This window comes from Lutzomyia longipalpis, chromosome 1 (genome assembly GCF_024334085.1).
Source record: "Lutzomyia longipalpis isolate SR_M1_2022 chromosome 1, ASM2433408v1".
Lineage (NCBI taxonomy): Eukaryota > Metazoa > Arthropoda > Insecta > Diptera > Psychodidae > Lutzomyia > Lutzomyia longipalpis.
The window spans coordinates 1603096-1621037 of NC_074707.1; the positions used below are offsets into that span (position 1 = coordinate 1603096).

General features: G+C 36.0%; 3 protein-coding genes and 1 long non-coding RNA gene across 4 annotated transcripts; 1 reads left to right on the forward strand and 3 right to left on the reverse strand.

Moving 5' to 3' along the window:
* Positions 1–31: 31 nt before the first annotated feature.
* On the reverse strand, positions 32–7954 carry LOC129786462 (signal recognition particle subunit SRP54). The gene is made up of 6 exons (XM_055821517.1): positions 7756–7954; positions 3914–4182; positions 3277–3834; positions 3065–3213; positions 1289–1939; positions 32–183 (listed from the first exon to the last, which is right to left on the reverse strand). The coding sequence occupies exons 2-6, from the start codon at positions 3989–3991 to the stop codon at positions 102–104; spliced, it is 1518 nt and encodes a 505-aa protein (XP_055677492.1). The 5' UTR covers positions 3992–4182; positions 7756–7954; the 3' UTR covers positions 32–101.
* A 15-nt stretch (positions 7955–7969) lies between these two features.
* LOC129786485 (lysosomal aspartic protease) lies at positions 7970–11297 on the forward strand. The gene is made up of 5 exons (XM_055821561.1): positions 7970–8079; positions 8333–8459; positions 8532–8655; positions 10256–10374; positions 10449–11297. The coding sequence occupies exons 1-5, from the start codon at positions 8012–8014 to the stop codon at positions 11172–11174; spliced, it is 1164 nt and encodes a 387-aa protein (XP_055677536.1). The 5' UTR covers positions 7970–8011; the 3' UTR covers positions 11175–11297.
* A 1726-nt stretch (positions 11298–13023) lies between these two features.
* LOC129786483 (lysosomal aspartic protease-like) lies at positions 13024–16107 on the reverse strand. Its single transcript, XM_055821559.1, has 5 exons — positions 16032–16107; positions 15830–15956; positions 15633–15756; positions 13934–14052; positions 13024–13865 (listed from the first exon to the last, which is right to left on the reverse strand). Exons 1-5 carry the CDS (start codon positions 16100–16102, stop codon positions 13137–13139), a joined length of 1170 nt encoding a protein of 389 aa, XP_055677534.1. The 5' UTR covers positions 16103–16107; the 3' UTR covers positions 13024–13136.
* A 299-nt stretch (positions 16108–16406) lies between these two features.
* Positions 16407–17708, reverse strand: LOC129786548 (uncharacterized). The gene is made up of 3 exons (XR_008750138.1): positions 17104–17708; positions 16765–16908; positions 16407–16514 (listed from the first exon to the last, which is right to left on the reverse strand). It is a non-coding gene; the product is annotated as an uncharacterized LOC129786548 (long non-coding RNA).
* Between the last annotated feature and the right edge of the window lie 234 nt (positions 17709–17942).

Below are 17942 nucleotides of genomic sequence, written 5' to 3' on the forward strand. Positions count from 1 at the left end.
AAAGAAAAAAAAATGAAAGAAAAGAAATAAATTGACCTTAAAACGCAAAAAATCTTACTTTTCATTTATTTCAATTAATAATTTTCCGCAGTAGAAAATAATTAGGATTTCCCGAAACCTCCCATTAAATTACTCAAGCCACCAGCTGCGCCCTGCTGCAGTTGTCGCATCATACTCTGGAGTCTGAAATGCAGAACAAAAATCAAAAAAAATAGTGATTTGACATTGACTTAATTTGATCTAACGGTTGACGTTTCTATCTTTTACGTTTCATTACTTTTTTAATGTTTTTATTTTAATAAAGTTTAACCTTTCGTATTAAATGATGATTTTGATGATGATTTCTGACGTTTGATGATGTTTTGAACGTAAGTAAGATGTTTTTTTTAACCCTTTATTTCTATAGTTGACGATACTTCGTTTTTCATCTACCCTTTGATGTTTTGTCCAACATTTGTTTTTCTTTTTGACGTTTGATTATTCTTTTTTTAATTCTTGTCATTTTATTTTCTTACGTTTATTGTTTCTCTTTTAATGCTTGACGTGTCTTATCTATCATTTGACATTTCTTAGTGATTGACATTTAAAGATTCTTTTTTAACATTTGACATTTTGTAATACTTTAAATCTCTTTTTTAAACGTTTAAAGTTACTTTTCTAATGTTTATTGTTTCTAATTAAACATTTAATCTATTTTATCAAGCGTTTGAGGTTTCTTTTCAAAAGTATGATGTTAATTTTCTAACGTTATCTTTTTTCTAAAGTTTGACTTTTTTTTATTCAACTGTTTGTCCATTCAAATTTGATTATTCTAAAGTTCGACGTTTTATTAACAGTTGACATTTCTATTTAAATGTTTGACGTTCGTTTCCTAACATTTGACATTTCTTTTCTAACGCTTATTGTTTCCTTTTCAATGATCGACATTTCTTATCTATCATTTGACATTTCATAGCGATTGACGTTTCTCTTACGTTTGATAATTCTTTTTTAACGTTTACTACTTTTCTAATATTTTAAATCTCTTTTTTAAACGTTTAAATTAATTTTCCTAACATTTATCGTTTCTTTTCTAACATTTGACCTATTTTATCAAAAGTTTGATGCTAATTTTCTAACGTTAATTTTTTTTCTAAAGTTTGACGTTTTTATTAACAGTTGGCATTTCTATTTGAATGTTTTGACGTTTCCTTTCTAACATTTGACATTTCCTTTCCCTAAATTAGAAAATTCTAACCTTAAAATGATTTTTTTACATGAAATTTTAAAGAAGAAAAAAAATTCTTACCCGGACATTCCTCCCATTTGCTGCAACATCCGTGGATCGATCATTTTAGCCATTTGCTGATTGAGTTTAGCCATTTGCGTGGGATTCACATTCTTGGCCATATCGCCACCCTTGAAGAGCCCCTTAATGCCCCCCATTTTCTTCACAACAGCCGCAAATTTCGTGTACTGCGCTATGAGTTCCTTCACCTCGCGCTCCGTGACCCCGGATCCCTGGGCAACGCGCACGACGCGCGTGTGTTGCTTACTGAACAACTTGGCACCGTCGCGATTGTCGAGCTCCCCGTCCGACATGCTGTCCATCATGGTCATGAGGCGCTTTATCCGCGCCATGGACTCCTGTTCGCCACCCTTTGTCATGAAGTCCTGCGAAAAGCCCGGAATCATGCCCATAATCTGCGAGAAGGGTCCCATCTTCATGATGTTCTGGAATTGCTCGTACATGTCGCGTATTGTGAACTGGCCGTGCTTTATCTTCTCCAGCAGCTCCTCATTGTCATCCAGCTTCAGCTCGTTCACTTTATCAATGAGCCCCTCAATGTCACCCATGCCCAGAAGTTTACTCACAAATGGCTTTGTTTTGAAGGGTTCCAGATCGTCAATATGCTCCCCAGTTCCGATAAAGATGATGGGACTATTTGTGGCAGCAACACTGTGCACCAGAAGAAGAGGAAGATTCATAAAAAAATGTACTGGTAAGCTGACCAAGCTTACGAGAGCTGTGTTTCTTTCAGTGTACCAATTTTGTGAGAGCAAAGCCGGGAAAAGTTGAAAAGTCATCCCCAAAGAAATCTTTAAAACCCCATATCTCGGGAACGGCTCCATTGATTTTCGATTTTGAGCTATCGTTGGAAAGGTCTTAACCTCAACTATAACATAGTAAAATATGAAGTAAATCGATAATGGCACTTTCGAAATATTCGAGTTCGAAATTTTCGAAAACTTTGTTTTCGATTTTAGCGCCTCTCGCAGTCATTTCTCGAAGTTGCAATGTTCTAGACATTTGTAGTGTTTCACGAAACCTTTCATTTGCGCTTGAGTTGATTAAGATCGGACTTGTAGAACCCGAGATATGACATGTCAAAATTGGAACTCAATATTTTCAAAATGGCGACATAAATTTTTAAATTTTTTTTTTTTAAAAATAGATGTTATAGTAGGCTATAATATATAAAAAAATGAAGTAAATCGATAATGGCGTTTTCGAGATATTCATCGAAAACTCATAGAAAATTTTGTTTTTGATTTTTGGCCCTCTAGCGGTCACTTTTGAAACTTCGGATGTTCTAGAGAGTTGTAGGGTTTGTTGAGATCTTTCATTTGACCCCGGGTTGATCAAAATCGGTTAAGCCGTTTTCGAGTTATGGTCGATTTTCGATGAAAAATTTTGGCGACCATATTGACTAAACGGCTTGGCCGATTTTCGAAAATGAGGTATCGTTGGAAAGCTCTTGATGGCCCCTACAACATATAAAAATTTCAGCCCTCTAGCTATAATAGCGGCTGAGATATAGCGAAAACAAAATTTTGAGGTTATTCAAAATGGCGGACGAATTTGACCTCGTAATCGGATGTCTTCCGGTCGATATTTAAACTTTGCCGTTTATCGCAAGTCTATCACCGTTCTCAATTTTTTTGGCGCATACGTTTTTTTGGAATGTAAGGACCCTAATTCGTGCTCATCCCAAGTTTGAGCCCAATCTGACGACTTTCGATTTTGCTCGGTACACAAAAGCTGTGTCTGAAAGAAACACAGCTAAAAAGAGAAGGAACTTACGCTGAGAGTGCTCCTCCTCCTTTGGCGTGTCCATCGAGCTTTGTGATGATCACAGAGCCAATGTCGACTTTCTCCTTGAATGCCTTAGCTTGGGCTTCGCAAGCCTGCCCAATTGTGGCATCCATCACGAAGATAATGTTGTCAGGTTGCTGCGAAAAGAAAATCAAAGAAATTCCTTCCTCTTCAAGGCAAAATTGTCAAAGAAAACTCACAATAGCGGTTGCAACTGCCAACATCTCCTCAAAGAGAGACTCCTCCTGCTTATGCCGCCCACTCGTGTCCACAATAATCATCTCAAAGCCCTCCTTCTTGAACATCTCCACACCATCCTGGGCAATAACCACGGGATCTACTTCGGTGTAGCTTCCGTAGAAGGGAATGCGTGCCTTTGTGGCGTTCTGTTTAATCTGATCGTACGCACCAGCACGGAATGTGTCGGCGCACACGAGGCAGGACTTCCAATTCTTCTTCTGGTAGTGATAGGCCAGCTTTGTGCACGTTGTCGTCTTCCCGGAGCCCTGGAGTCCGACAAACATTATGATATTGGGGCGCGCCTTGACGGGTTGGTAGGGCTTCACGCCCGGATCGACGAGTTTCACGAGCTCCTTGAACACAGCCGATTGGATCATGCGCCTCTTATTGAGCCCCCCAGCCATCTCCTCGAAATCAATCACGGCCCGTACATTTTCACGCAGCTTCTTCACCAGCATTATGTTGACATCGGCCTCCAGGAGGGCAGCGCATATCTCCTTCAGCATAGAATTGAGCACCTGTGGGTGGGCAGGAAGTGAAAGGGGTGGTGGGAAAATGTGAATACGTGGAAAACGTCTGGAAGCAAACAAGACTCACTTCCTCATTGATCACCGTCGCCTTGCTCAGCGACTGGAGCGCCGAGGTGATCTTCCGTCCTAAATCTGCTAAAACCATCCTTCTGTGTCACCAAGAAGCCACATTCACGAGGAAAAACGGGGAAAATTGACCAATTTTTCTTATTTACCACGACATTCGTTACCCCACCAAACAATTCAAACGGATTCTCTCTGGGAAAATCGTTGGATATTTCCTTTTGTTTCACTCTCATTTCGCGATTACTGCGATGTACTGATGAAAAATTTTCTCTAAAAAAAACTAATGATGTATGAATGAATGAACGAATTAAGGGCCATATTCAGCGTAAAAATAATCTTTTACTATTATTTTATGAAGTTTTATCGTAAAATTCGTCAAAAGAATTTTTATAAGATAAAAGTGTTTTACGCGGAATACCAATTTTTTAGGATACATTTTTAAAAACTTTTTATCAGTATGGGTGAAACGGGTGAAACCTTTGAAATGGTCATTACAAATTATTCCACAAAATTATGAAGAATTTATCGAATGCATAATGGACAGAATTGTTTTTTTTTAAATTATTTATTTATTTAAAAAAATAAATTATCTAGTTAATAATCAACAAAAACTAAACAAAAACATGATTTTGCCTTCATAATTCTAGTTTGAGATCAATTTCTATCAGATTTACAATTTTTCACATTAAGCGGCATTAAATAGCTTAAAACGCTCATAAAAGGACCTCCAAAACTCACTTTTATCATAAAAGAAAAAAACTCGATGAAAACTTTTACGCTGAATACCAATTCCATTTTATTTTTTATTTTTGGTGACTTTATATGAGTTTGGAGACTAATTTTCTATGGTAAATTCCAAAGTTATTTTATCTTTTACGCTGAATATGGCCCTAAATTGTTTCTTGTAAGCTGGCCAGGGACTTAATATACATAAGATAAATATTTACATTAATTTTCTCAATTTTCTCTATTCTGATTTCAGTAGATTTTAAATCTATAAATGATTTTTATGTACAAAAGAGCAACCCTAAACTTTGAAATTAACGAACTTGATGAAATTGATGGCCCTCTCTAAAATTTTGAGATCTTCCTTGAAGATATCTTTGAGTGTGATAGTCCTTCAATACCGAATCTTCTTCTCTGCTCGTTGTATCCCACGCATTGCTTTAGAGTATGCAGTACTGTGATATCCTTACCACACCAGTCACACAGAGGTGGTGTTGATCCGTGTGCAAGGTTTATATGGTAAAAATTACAGTGACCAATACGAAGACGGGTTATCATTATATTTTCTTTTCTATTTTTAAGAGGAAGCTTTAGACAAGGATTATCTCCAAGATCTCCCATTATAACCATTAAAATCATTATCATCTGCAATTAAAAATACATATAAAGCATACAAATGTAAATGCAAAGTAAAATATAACGGTAAAATATATATAGCAGTATAGTATAGATTAATAAGAAAAGGGAATGTACATGGTAAGTTTCACTTACGGGCTGTGATTCTTCCTTCAGAGGCCAAGTTAAATATATGTAAATGCAAAGTTTAATAGATAGCTGCAGAGTATGGATTATTAAGAAAAGGGAATGTACTGGTAAGTTTCACTTACGGGCTGTGATTCTTCCTTCAGATGTCAGTCCAAGTATGATATTCGATGAAGATTGAGGTGAAATATGGCAGAAAATTCAAGTGTGTCATAAATTGGGGGTGGCAAACTCTGGGGAAGGCTAACTCGCGCATTGGCTGTGATTCCTGGCGCGAGTCATCCTTCCCCAGAGTTTGCACCCCCAATTTATGACACACTTGAATTTTCTGCCATATTTCACCTCAATCTTCATCGAATATCATACTTGGACTGACATCTGAAGGAAGAATCACAGCCCGTAAGTGAAACTTACCAGTACATTCCCTTTTCTTAATAATCCATACTCTGCAGCTATCTATTAAACTTTGCATTTACATATATTTAACTTGGCCTCTGAAGGAAGAATCACAGCCCGTAAGTGAAACTTACCATGTACATTCCCTTTTCTTATTAATCTATACTATACTGCTATATATATTTTACCGTTATATTTTACTTTGCATTTACATTTGTATGCTTTATATGTATATATAAAGCGCCCCGCTTCGCGGGGCGCCAAAAGGTTTCAATTCTTCTTTATATTTTTATGTATTTACTTATATATGTATATATAAGGCGCCCCGCTTCGCGGGGCGCAGGGTGCCTATATATTACACTATTTGTTCATACACTTACATGTATTTAAAATTTCAACACTCATTTACAAAATCTCACATAATAAAGATCTGCCAAAAATCGGATTAGTAGAGCCCGAAATATGATATGCTAACTTTAGAACGCTATATCTCAGGAACGGCTCGATAGATTTTCTTAAATGAGCTATCGTTGGAAAGGTCTTGATATGAGCTATAACATACTGAAGTTTAATCAAAATTTATGATCTAGTTTTCGAAAAGTTCGAGTTTAAAATTTTCGAAAATTTTGTTTTTGATTTTAGCGCCTCTTGCGGTCATTCCTTGAAGTTGCAATGTTCTAGGCATTTGTAGGGTTTCACGAAACCTTTCATTTGCGCTTGAGTTGATCAAAATCGGACTTATAGAACCTGAGATATGTCATGCCAACTTTGGAAGGCCATATCTCGAGAACGCCGACATAGATTTTTTTCATTTTTGGCATGGAGCTAGATAATATAGTCAGCTATAACATACTAAAATTTAATCAAAATTTATGATTTAGTTTTCGAGATATTCATCGAAAACTCATCGAAAATTTTGTTTTTGATTTTTGGCCCCCTAGCGGTCACTTTTGAAACTTCGGATGTTCTAGAGAGTTGTAGGGTTTGTTGAGATCTTTCATTTGACCCCGGGTTGATCAAAATCGGTCAAGCCGTTCTCGAGTTATGGACGATTTTCGATGAAAAATTGTGGCGTCCATATTGACTAAACGGCTTGACCGATTTTCGAAAATGAGGTATCGTTGGAAAGGTCTTGATGGCCCCTACAACATATCAAAATTTCAGAGTTTTAGCTATTACAGGCGCTGAGATATAGTGAAAACAAAATTTAGTGGTGTTCCAAAATGGCGGTCGGAGGGGTGGGGGGGTGGATTTGACTTCATAATCGGATGTCTTCCAGTCGATATTTAAACTTTGCCGTTTACCGCAAGTCTCTATCTATTACCGTTCTCTTGCAATTAGGCCTTATACGACGGACGGACGGCCGGACGGCCGGACGGCCGGAAAAGTTTTTTGGAGCATACGTTTTTTGGAATGTGGGGACCCTAATTCGTGCTCATACCAAGTTTGAGCCCGATCGGACAACATTGCATTTTAGGTGGTACACAGAAGCTGTGCTATTCTTTTCTTCGAAAGAATCACAGCTAAAAAGCGCAGACCAACTTCACTGCAAACCATAGAATTCCATACAAAAATTGAGTCGTGTACACGGCCTGACTCTGCGATAAAAGCTGATTTTTGGGAAAGATTAAGAAAACTTTTAAGGACATTCAAGCTATTACAGACAATGAGTGCGTTGTCCAACGTTCTTCCCACTTCTGCTATATTGCCTCAAGAAAAGCTTGAGCTTCACTACTGGACACACTGATGCAATATCTGGGAATCTTTTATCAATAGCCGTATTCCTCTCAGGAATCTAAATGCCGCAATCAGATCGATTTATAAATTACTTCCAAAAAAAAACCACAGTCCAATGGCTGTAACCGAGACTCCAAATATTTTTTTTAGCTTACTGAACTGAAATAATGATGTTTTTAGTTTTAATTATTCTGCCAAATGTTTTTTTTGTTTGTTTTATACTAATTTTGAGAGTTTTCTTGTGTTTTTCTAGATTGAAAAAAAAAGTCTTAAAGATTCTCTTTTTGGACTTTTTGGTATGTACGTACAAGCTTTTGAAGGATTTCATTTTTTCCAGTACTCCAATATGAGAGAAGAGAATTTTTTCATGGGGCAGTGAACATAACCTAGAAAAATCATCTTATTTGTAAAATCGCAAATAATCCAATTTAAATTCTTCAGTTTTATTTACGCAAAGTTCAAGATAAGTCGTAAAAATATGGCTCTAAAGCTATTAATTCTGTTCCTCACAATTTGTCTTGCGGCTGTGAATTGCAAATTATTGAGGTAAGCGCGCAAGAGAAAATAATTAAGAAAATTCGATAAATTCCCTGCTTTTCCCTTTTCCTTGCGGGAGTTTTAATTAAATTATGAGATTTCTGTGTGCTGTGGCAGTTTACAAAGTCATTGAGTTTTTTTGGTGACACAAAGACTGCACGATGAGGGGAACTGAGGGGGTGACAATGGTGCCCAGATGATGGATTAGTCATCCGGCGAATGATAAAAATAATGGCGAAACTTTGTTGTTTTTTCATTGCAGGATCAAACTGCACCGGGAGGAGACAGTTAGGCATCATTTTATCTCCGTGGAAACGGATTTGAAGCAGTTGACCCTGAGACCCAATCTTGGGGGTCCTGCTCCGGAGCCACTGTCCAACTACATGGATGTGAGAATTCGCCACAAGTTCCGGAAATGCCAGAATTATGCAATTAATGGAGATTTTTTTTGCTCTTTGTAGGCTCAGTACTTTGGGGTGATTAGTCTGGGGACTCCGCCGCAGAGTTTCAAGGTTGTCTTCGATACGGGCTCATCAAATCTCTGGGTGCCTTCAAAGAAGTGTCATGTCACCAATATTGCCTGCCGTGAGTACTTATCCTGACGAATCCTTTTCCCTGCTTCTCTCATTTATATGTTTTAATGTTCTCGGAGAAAGTCATCCGCTCTAATCAGAAAACATTTTAATCTCACCAATTTATTAACCCTTAACCCCCGTTAACCCTGAACAAAACATTTTCTTATTATTATTTATTTTTCATTTTCTTTATTGAACTTTTGTTGAGATCATGATTGGGGAGCTCAGAGAGGGAGAAGAGCTCAGATAATGAAATTCAATGATTTAACACAAATTCCAATGAAAATCTCAGAGAGAGAGAGAGAACAGATGCTGAATGAGCTGAAGAAGAAATTTCCCCGCGAATCTTTCTTAAAAAAAAATCCGCTAAATGATTGACAAAAAAAAAATGAAACAGCAGGAAATCGTTTAAATGCGATTGTTGCACACATTAAGATTGAGTTTAATTATTCTCTCGATGCTCCAGATTCTTAATTTATTGACTAAAAAATCGCAAAATTACATGTTGAGAGATAAAAATGTAATTTTGTAGTGAAAAATCTTTAAATTTTCACAAAATTGTTCTTTTATTTCTTCTGATTTTATTCGGTTTTTGAATTATTCTCTTCGTTTTTAATGTTTTTTGTGATATTTTATTGGCGATCTTGTTTGGTTTTAATACAAAAAAAAGATAAAATACAGAAAACTGTTGAAGATTAGAAAATTAATTTCAAATTAAAAAAAAATTAAGTTTTTAAAATGAAACCATGCTCTGGGGCTGTATTCTCTGATAGTGAAAAACTCTCGTGATAAACTCCCGAAGGCTTTTCGCAGGGAAAAAAGTGAGGTAAACTTCACGTGGGCTTGATCCTCTAAGAAAAATAATGCATCCGTGATAAACTCCCGTAAGATTTTCCCGATTTTCACGTTTCTTTTACAGCGCTAAAGCCTTCTGGAGTTTATCACGGGAGTTTTTCACTATAAGAGAATTCATTCCCTGGTCGTTTTTTGGGAATATGTATTTCTTTGTTTAAATTAATTCTAAATTAAGGGTCCACCTCGTAATTCAATGATAACTGCAGAGGAAAAAGTTTTAACAGAATTCTTCTTTAAAAAAAGGAGATTCTTAGCTGTGTTTCTTTCAGTTTTTTATTTTCTTCCATTTTATTTAATACCTAATAATTTGTAGTTTTAAATCCCCAGATCTGTGTTAAGCATTACTGAAGTTTTGAGTTTCAAATTAATCCACTAAATAAGATTTTTTTAAAGTAACTTCTCTGAATTCGTGACCTTTCCTTCACAGATTCTTCCCAATATTTTTATTCATTAATCCTAATCTTTATTAAGACTAATCCTGAGCCTTAGAACGTTAAAATAATCGCTTTAGGCATTAAACTAAAGTCTAAACTGAACAAAAAAAAAATCACCGTGACTCACAAAACTCATGTTTTCATGCACAAAATGTTTTTGCAACTCCCTAATTCATCCAATTTGTCTCAATTTACTCACAAACCATAACTAATTTACACTGTATCTGCACTGAACTGCTGTTGATGTTGTTGTGACCCCGCACTTATCTGAGTTTATTCTTTTAAGAATTTTAATGAAATTTGTTTTATTTTCTCGTTAAGTTCTTCACAATAAATACGATGCAACAAAGTCATCGACCTATAATAAGAATGGAACTGAATTTGCCATTCGCTATGGGTCTGGAAGTCTTTCGGGATACCTCTCGGAGGACACCCTCAATGTAAGATTTTTCTCTCTCTTTGTAAATTTATTCTTCTTAGAAGAAAAGAATAAATTTGCTTCTTTTTTGAGCAGATTGGAGGATTGGATATTAAGCAACAGGTCTTTGCGGAAGCAATAAGTGAACCTGGATTGGTATTTGTGGCTGCAAAGTTTGATGGAATCCTCGGATTGGGATATAAATCCATTTCGGTTGATGGTGTAGTGCCACCATTCTACAATATGTACAATCAGGGCTTGATCACGGATCCTGTCTTCTCATTCTACCTCAATCGTGACCCCAAAGCTGCCGAAGGTGGTGAGATTATTTTCGGTGGATCAGACCCAAAGCACTACAAGGGTGACTTTACCTACGTGCCTGTTGATCGCAAGGCGTACTGGCAGATCAAAATGGACGGCCTAACTGTGGATGATAAGAAGTTCTGTGATGGTGGATGCGAAGCAATTGCTGATACGGGCACGAGTCTCATTGCGGGGCCAACAGCAGAGATTTCGGAGATTAATAAGAAGATTGGGGCTACTCCCATTCTCAATGGGCAGTACATGGTGAATTGCGAGAGTATCCCGAAGTTGCCAAAGCTCCAGTTCATTCTCGGGGGAAAGGCGTTTGGGCTTGAGGGCACAGACTACGTGCTGAGAATTGCACAGATGGGCAAAACAATTTGCCTTTCGGGCTTTATGGGCATCGACATCCCACCACCAAATGGACCCCTCTGGATTCTCGGGGATATCTTCATTGGGAAGTACTACACGGAATTCGACATGGGCAACAATCGTGTCGGCTTTGCAGAGGCTGTTTAAACAAACATTTTTAATTTTATCTGATCAAATATCTTTTTTCCTGAGAGTTTTGTGAGCTTTTAAGAATTTTCCAAAGGGTTGTAAAAGAGAATTTCAATAAAGAGCATATGCCATTAGTGATGACTTCTAGCATTTCTTTTTTTATTAGTTTTCCCGACTTTCCCTACAAATTCTGTTGCGTACTTTTCGTGACGCAGCGGTCTCTTCCGATCAGACGAACGGATTAATTTGCACAATTCCACTTGCAATCGAAACTACATTTAATTAGCTTTCAATTAATCCCTATCTCAGCATCCGGATTGACTTATTAATATAAAAAAAGTTAAAATGTTCCTCGGGAATCGGTCGAGATTGATCGAGATTCGAGAAATTTCTCATACATTTTGTTCAACAAAAAATGACTTCTTCACAGAATAGAGGTTATACCACCTCCCTGGGAATAATAATGAATGCAATTAGATCAATAAATCATGTGTATTAAATCCTGATGTGGTATCTTGTTGTTCGTATGTGGAATGGAAATGATAAGAATGCGTTAGATCACTGAATCAAGAGTATTGATTAATCCCTATCTTTATACGATGACACCAAGGATCAGCCGGGTGATGAAAAGAAAGTTTCTAAGATCCCTTAGAAATTTCCTGATGCAATTGGCAGTCATCCTGCTGAACGTCCATGCATTTATGGTACTTTCCGGGCACACATCATACCGTTCCGGGAAGGAAAAGTGTATTCAAAAAGTGTACAAACTTCAAGTTGCTAGGAATTTCTACAGCAGATACGGTAATTGCTGTTGCAACTAGCGCTTTGTTGATGGCGTACATGAAAGAGAGAAACAGTATAAGAATGATATATTCGGGTTGGAAGTGACCAGATTTCAGGATTTTCTCAATGTTCACTAATTCACAGTTTATTTTACAAACTAATAAATAAGAAATACAGAGTTTAATTTGACTAAATAAGAAATTTTCACTGAGCAAAGAGCTTGTTTGTTGTTTTAGATGTATGGTTGAGCGATGAGTGAAGAATGAATGAATGTGTTAAAGATTCCGCTAGGCGGCGCGAACTATTCCGCTAGGCAGCGCGAACTACTGCTTAATACAGTGCGGTGTCGCAGTAACAAATCCAATAAAATTTTCTCCAGAAATGTTCTTAACACTTGGAGGACCCAACATTTGGCACAACGCGGAGGATCAAATTGGTAATAAGTACCAGCTGATCGAAAGTTTCACTAATTCTCAATCTCCTTCAAGCATTCCTACACCGAATTACTAAATATTTAATTTAGAAAATCGTCACTGAAAAAAAAATACGTAGAATCGATGCAAAATTGCCAATTGAAACGACTTTTTTAGCTACAATTTTACATAATTTTTTATTGCGCCTAAATCATCACAAACTTTGATTCTTAAAGTAACTTTTTAGTCACTTCCGGCAATAAAATTAGTCCACATTAATGTTTTTCACCCGGGAGAAGTGAACAAGAGTACTTTATTTGGGAAATATGGGGAAACATAACCTCAAAACCACGGCAAAAATGTATGGGATTTTGACTGGTACTTATTACCAATTTGATCCTCCGCGTTGGATTCTGACTTTGACCTCAATTATCTTCCAAAGAAAAGACTTTTCTCGAGATTTTCTTTCTGCTATCTTAAAGTAGTTAAAATTCCCTACACATAGATGCTAAATTCATCGGGATCAGTCCAATAAATTTTTTATTCTGTGACGATTTTAAGGTTTCAATTGGTACCAATTACCAGTAAAGTCCTCCGAGTGTTAAGGAAGCAGAGAAAAGATTTTTTTCCTGGAAGAAATGTTTCTGAAGAGAAAATTTTCCAATAAACTAAAATTAAAATTCTTTTATTTGCATAAAGTGCAATAGTAAAAGAAATATTAGATTGTCCCATATTTGGGATTTTTTTTTGGCTCAGCAATCAACATAAATGAACGTGGGAGAAATTATTGAGCTTCAGCAAAACCAATTCTCATATTTTCCATATCAAATTCCATGTAGAATTTTGCAATGAAAATATCTCCGATGATCCACAAGGGTCCAAAGGGTGGGGGAATATCAACAGCCATAAATCCCGTAAAGCATGTCCTTTCATTGGCGTTCTTGTACTCCAGAATGTAGTCCTTTCCATCGAGTTCAAACATTCTCCCTGCAATGTTGAAGCGAATTTTGGGCAAATGATTAATTTTCTTGCAATCCACCTCGTAGCGACCACTTTGGGTGAGCTTTGCCTCAATTATCCGATGAATTTCCGCCACTTCGCCCACTGGGCCACCAATAAGGGTTGATCCTGTGTCCGCAATTGCATCACATCCTCCCTCGCAGAAATATTTATGTGTTCCCACTGCAACGACTTCCAGTCTAAACTGCCAGTGGCTCTTACTTGTTAGGGGTGTGTAGGTAAAGTCCCCTTTGTAGAGCTTCGGATCTGATCCTCCAAAGATGATTTCTCCGCCAAAGGAGTCATCTACACGGGGATTAATGTAAAAGGAGAAGATGGGCTTCTCAATCAACCCTTGGGCGATCATATTGTACAACGGCGGTACAACACGATTAACTGCTGTCTCCTTAAAGCCCAAACCAAATACCCCATCGTACTTGGCTGTTACGAAAGTCATTCCTGGCTGTGTAACAGCTTCGGCAAAAACTTGATCCTCAACTCTAAAGCCACCGATCTATGTGAAAATTTACAAAAAAAAATAATTTTACGATCTCATGAAGAAATGTGTGATTTTTTTCTTACAGCAAGACAATCCTGCGATAGAAATCCCTGCATACTGCCGTCGCCATATCTTATTGAGAACTTTGTGCCGTTAGCATGGTAAGTAGAAGATTTAGAAGCATCGTATGTGTTATGAGTTTCTAAAAGGGTTTTTGTTGTTGTTGATATTAATGCTTAAAGGAGTTCATGCCCAAATGTATGAAGGATGATCCTCTATCGCAGAACAATCTCGGGACCTCTTGAGCTTCTTTATAACCTTCCCAACCTTTCATGTCTACCCGGATGAAGATTTGAATGATTTTTGCTTCACTTCTGTCTTTCCGGACTTTTCGTCGTTGAGTCGCACTCCAAGAAGAGAAAAAAAACTCAACGACGGAAAGTCCGGAAAGACAGAAGTGAAGCAAAAATCATTCAAATCTTCATTCGGGTAGGCAGGAAAGGTTGGGAAGGTTATAAAGAAGCTCAAGAGGTCCCGATGCCACGCTGGTCGAACATAATAAAGGTCTTCCTATTCATTTAAATGTTGTTCCCAAATTGAGGTTATGTTTTCCCGGACTGTACTTTCACTGCACTTTTCTATGTGATCCCAGTGGATATTGGGGAGTTTCTCTCGCGATTCTTCTATTTTTTATGTTCCCCTACAAGATGAGATGGGTTAAAATTGTTCTGCGATAGAGGATCATCCTTCATACATTCGGGCATAAATTCCTTTTGATATGAAAAATCTTGTTTTTTACATCTATTCAGTTCAAGAATTATTTAAAGAATTTTGGATTTAGATAGAAAAAATTATAGCACCCTGGGCACATACCATAAGATTTACTTTTATGTTAAAACAAAATTATATAGAATTCGTCTGAAATTTAATCTTGAACAGTATAGAATTTCTAGGCACTTAGGATTCTCTTTCGCTCTCTTAGCTAAAAAAAAAATCCTCCAAACATTAGAATATTGAGGATATAGTTCTAATAGAACTGATTCTTCTACTACATTTTGCATATTATAGCATGTGCTATTAGAACTCATTTTCTTAAGATCCAATACGGATTATAATGTGTCTCTATGGAATTTAATTCGAATGAAGTTTTATAATTTTATCAATTTGCAACAGGAATACCAAACAGCACATTTAATAAATCATTTATATCTGAAAGTTTGGAATAGATATCTCGGTAAAAACGCCATAAACGCCATAAACGCCATATAATCTCCGGACTTTAAGGTTCTTCATTTATCTTTAACATAGAAAAATATAGTAAGATTTTCTTACATCGTCTGTTAAAAAATTTTAATCAGAAACTAATATATATTTTATAGCACAAAATGTGTCTTGGATAAAAGTTTGTTCATATGCTGATCGTTTCGAAATTTAGCACCTCAGTGTGTTATGGAATAGGAATGCGATTATCATCAATTTTATAGCAATTAGAGACTTTATAGCAATACTAATCTTACAATTGTACTCCAAAGATCGAAGATTCTTCAAAGAAAATTGACCTTTATTACATATTCCCTTAATTGGCTATGGGAAAATGTGAGAACTTTTCCAATATTTTATGGTTTTAGCTTTAAAATATTTACGAATGATTTCCAATAAACTTCATTCCACAATGCTACGAATTTCTATTTTTATTCTTGATGAATTTTTCGAATTTCTTTATGATTTCTTTATGAGTGCACACAAAGAAAACTCAAATAGTTGTTGCACTATACTACTTACTGCACGCCTCATTTGAGGAGTCACATTTTGCTGAAGGTATCCACAAATTTGCTGAACCCGTATCGAAGACTACAGTGAATTTCTGTGGAGGTGTTCCAAGTGAAATCACTCCGTAATATTGTGTCTGAAAGATCGCAAAGAAAAATCAAAAATTTCATTTGTTGAGAATTAATTTGTAAAAAGAGAAGAAATTTTACATCCATGTAATTTATCAGTGCCACGGGTGTATGTTGTGCAAATCTTCCTTCCAAATTCACTTCACCAACAGCTGTTTCTGAATACTTTACATCGTACCTAATTGCATCTTTCTTCTCCATCTGAACACTGAAGGAATTAATTAGAGACAATTAAAGTACAAAGAGAAATTGAAATTTTTTTTGCCGAAATTTTGGTCCTTACTGCCATAATTTGCAATTAATTGTGATGAGACTTAAAATAATCAAAAGAATTGTCGATAGATTCACTGTCATTTTGATACTAAACCACCAAATTGAGCTTTTAGCGGAAAGGTGTGTCGTGGACATTTAAGAGCTTATTCGTGCATTTAAAAGACTAAATATCACGATTAGCTTATTTTTAAATCACGGAAAAGCGCATAAAAAGTGAGAAATAATTATCTAACAAGAAACTAAGACATCACAGAACCTTAAAAGCTGTTTTATTTTCACATTAAACGGAGTTTTTAGAAAAATTAACAAACCTTTTTTTTTAAAATTTTTATTCTTTCATTCAAACTTTAAACAAAGCCTAGCAAAAATTCTTTTTGGGCTTTTTGGTGATTTTAGATGTCCTCAATGTCTTTTTTATCAAAATTTCTGCTATTAAATTTCCTTCTCATTCTTCGGGGAAGTTTAATTCGTCTTTGATCCTTTTGATAGTTTTCTATAAAAAAATAAAATCATGTTAAAAAAATAAGAATTATTTCTTTTTCTCAACTCAACAATTCAATTTTTGTGATAGTTTCTCTCTGAAGAATTCCTTAAAGCAAATAAATAAAATTAATAATATTGAATTACTGATAAAATTGAATTCAGTGAATTTAATTAAAAACTTTTTTTTTCTACGTTCATTCACATTCTCAATGCGGAAAGTCCTTTTCTTCTCGACCTTTTAATACGACAAATTTAATTACCAAACGATGAATCACTATCATTTTCCTCGTCGTCGTAATCGGTGCTATGGGGTTTGGTTCTCTGTGGGAAATGGGATTGCTTTTGAACTACGATACACCTCTTTGAGCGCTGAGAACTCAATTGATGATGTTTGCTTGAGAGTTCTGTAATTAGGATAGCAAATACGGCAAATAGCAAATTTTGCAGGTAAAATGCTTTTAATGTTTGCGATGATTAAATCTCACGTGATGATTCTTAAAGCGAGAAGCTTCACTACATATTTACTTTCAAAGAAAAAAAAGCTCTCAATGAAAAAAAAAACTAAGAATAAGAATTATAAGTCTAATAAAGGAATTTACCTGGAAGTTCTAAAGTTTCCTGTGTGTTCCCTGTATTCTTGAATCCTTCCACCAACAACAACGGGAGACCATCAATTGTTATAAACGTTACAATGAATGCAAGAGAGATGTAGCGTAGAAATTTCTCACTTGACGACATATTTAACAAATTGTCCAATTAATATTTATTGTAACTTTATATTGAAGTTGTGTGGCCCGTGGAGGAGCTTCTTGCCGGTGCACAAGGTGGTTGAATGAAAAGTTAACCATAAATTGCAAAATTAAACTAATAGCTTAAGCTTTTGTTGAAAGTCTCCACCCCCTTCGCACATGCGACAGGGGAAAAGTTTAGCAGAACTAGGAAGCGCACATGTGACACAAAGTATTTATAATTTTATTGCAACTCCTTTTGCACAATAAATCGTCTCGTTGTCCCTTTTTGCAATTAATTCCGTGTAGTCCAACTAGATGGGAATATGCAACGTTAAATGATAATGACATTTATGACTCCTGTTCGTGAATTTTATATACTTCTGGATGTGTTGAAAAATGGAAAACAGGGGGGGATGCAGAGCGATTTTTTTTGGAAAAGTTTTTATTTTCCATTTAAAAAATAATTTATTTATAAATTAAAATAAATTAAATTCTAATTATTGTAAATTGAAATATTTTTGAGCATAAACAGAAATTAAATCAGATTTGTCCAATGCTCTGAGTTTTATTCTTTACGTTGAGTATATAAAACTAATGTTGACGCAAATTTACCTTATTGTGACGCCGAAAAAGACTAATGTTGACTCAACTTCCTTATCACGACTCCAATTTTTATTATTTAGACTCAGCTTTTGCCTAATGTAGAC

Coding starts and splice junctions, on each gene's coding strand:
- LOC129786462 (XM_055821517.1), bottom strand. CDS start 3,991: ATGGTTTTAGCAGATTTAGGACGGAAGATCACCTCGGCGCTCCAGTCG. Junction 3,835..3,913: donor CGACGGTGATCAATGAGGAA/GTGAGTCTTGTT, acceptor GCCCACCCACAG/GTGCTCAATTCTATGCTGAA. Junction 1,940..3,064: donor GGAGGAGGAGCACTCTCAGC/GTAAGTTCCTTC, acceptor TCTGGTGCACAG/TGTTGCTGCCACAAATAGTC.
- LOC129786485 (XM_055821561.1), top strand. CDS start 8,012: ATGGCTCTAAAGCTATTAATTCTGTTCCTCACAATTTGTCTTGCGGCT. Junction 8,460..8,531: donor CACTGTCCAACTACATGGAT/GTGAGAATTCGC, acceptor TGCTCTTTGTAG/GCTCAGTACTTTGGGGTGAT. Junction 8,656..10,255: donor TGTCACCAATATTGCCTGCC/GTGAGTACTTAT, acceptor TTTCTCGTTAAG/TTCTTCACAATAAATACGAT.
- LOC129786483 (XM_055821559.1), bottom strand. CDS start 16,102: ATGACAGTGAATCTATCGACAATTCTTTTGATTATTTTAAGTCTCATC. Junction 15,757..15,829: donor CACTGATAAATTACATGGAT/GTAAAATTTCTT, acceptor GCGATCTTTCAG/ACACAATATTACGGAGTGAT. Junction 13,866..13,933: donor TATCGCAGGATTGTCTTGCT/GTAAGAAAAAAA, acceptor ATTTTCACATAG/ATCGGTGGCTTTAGAGTTGA.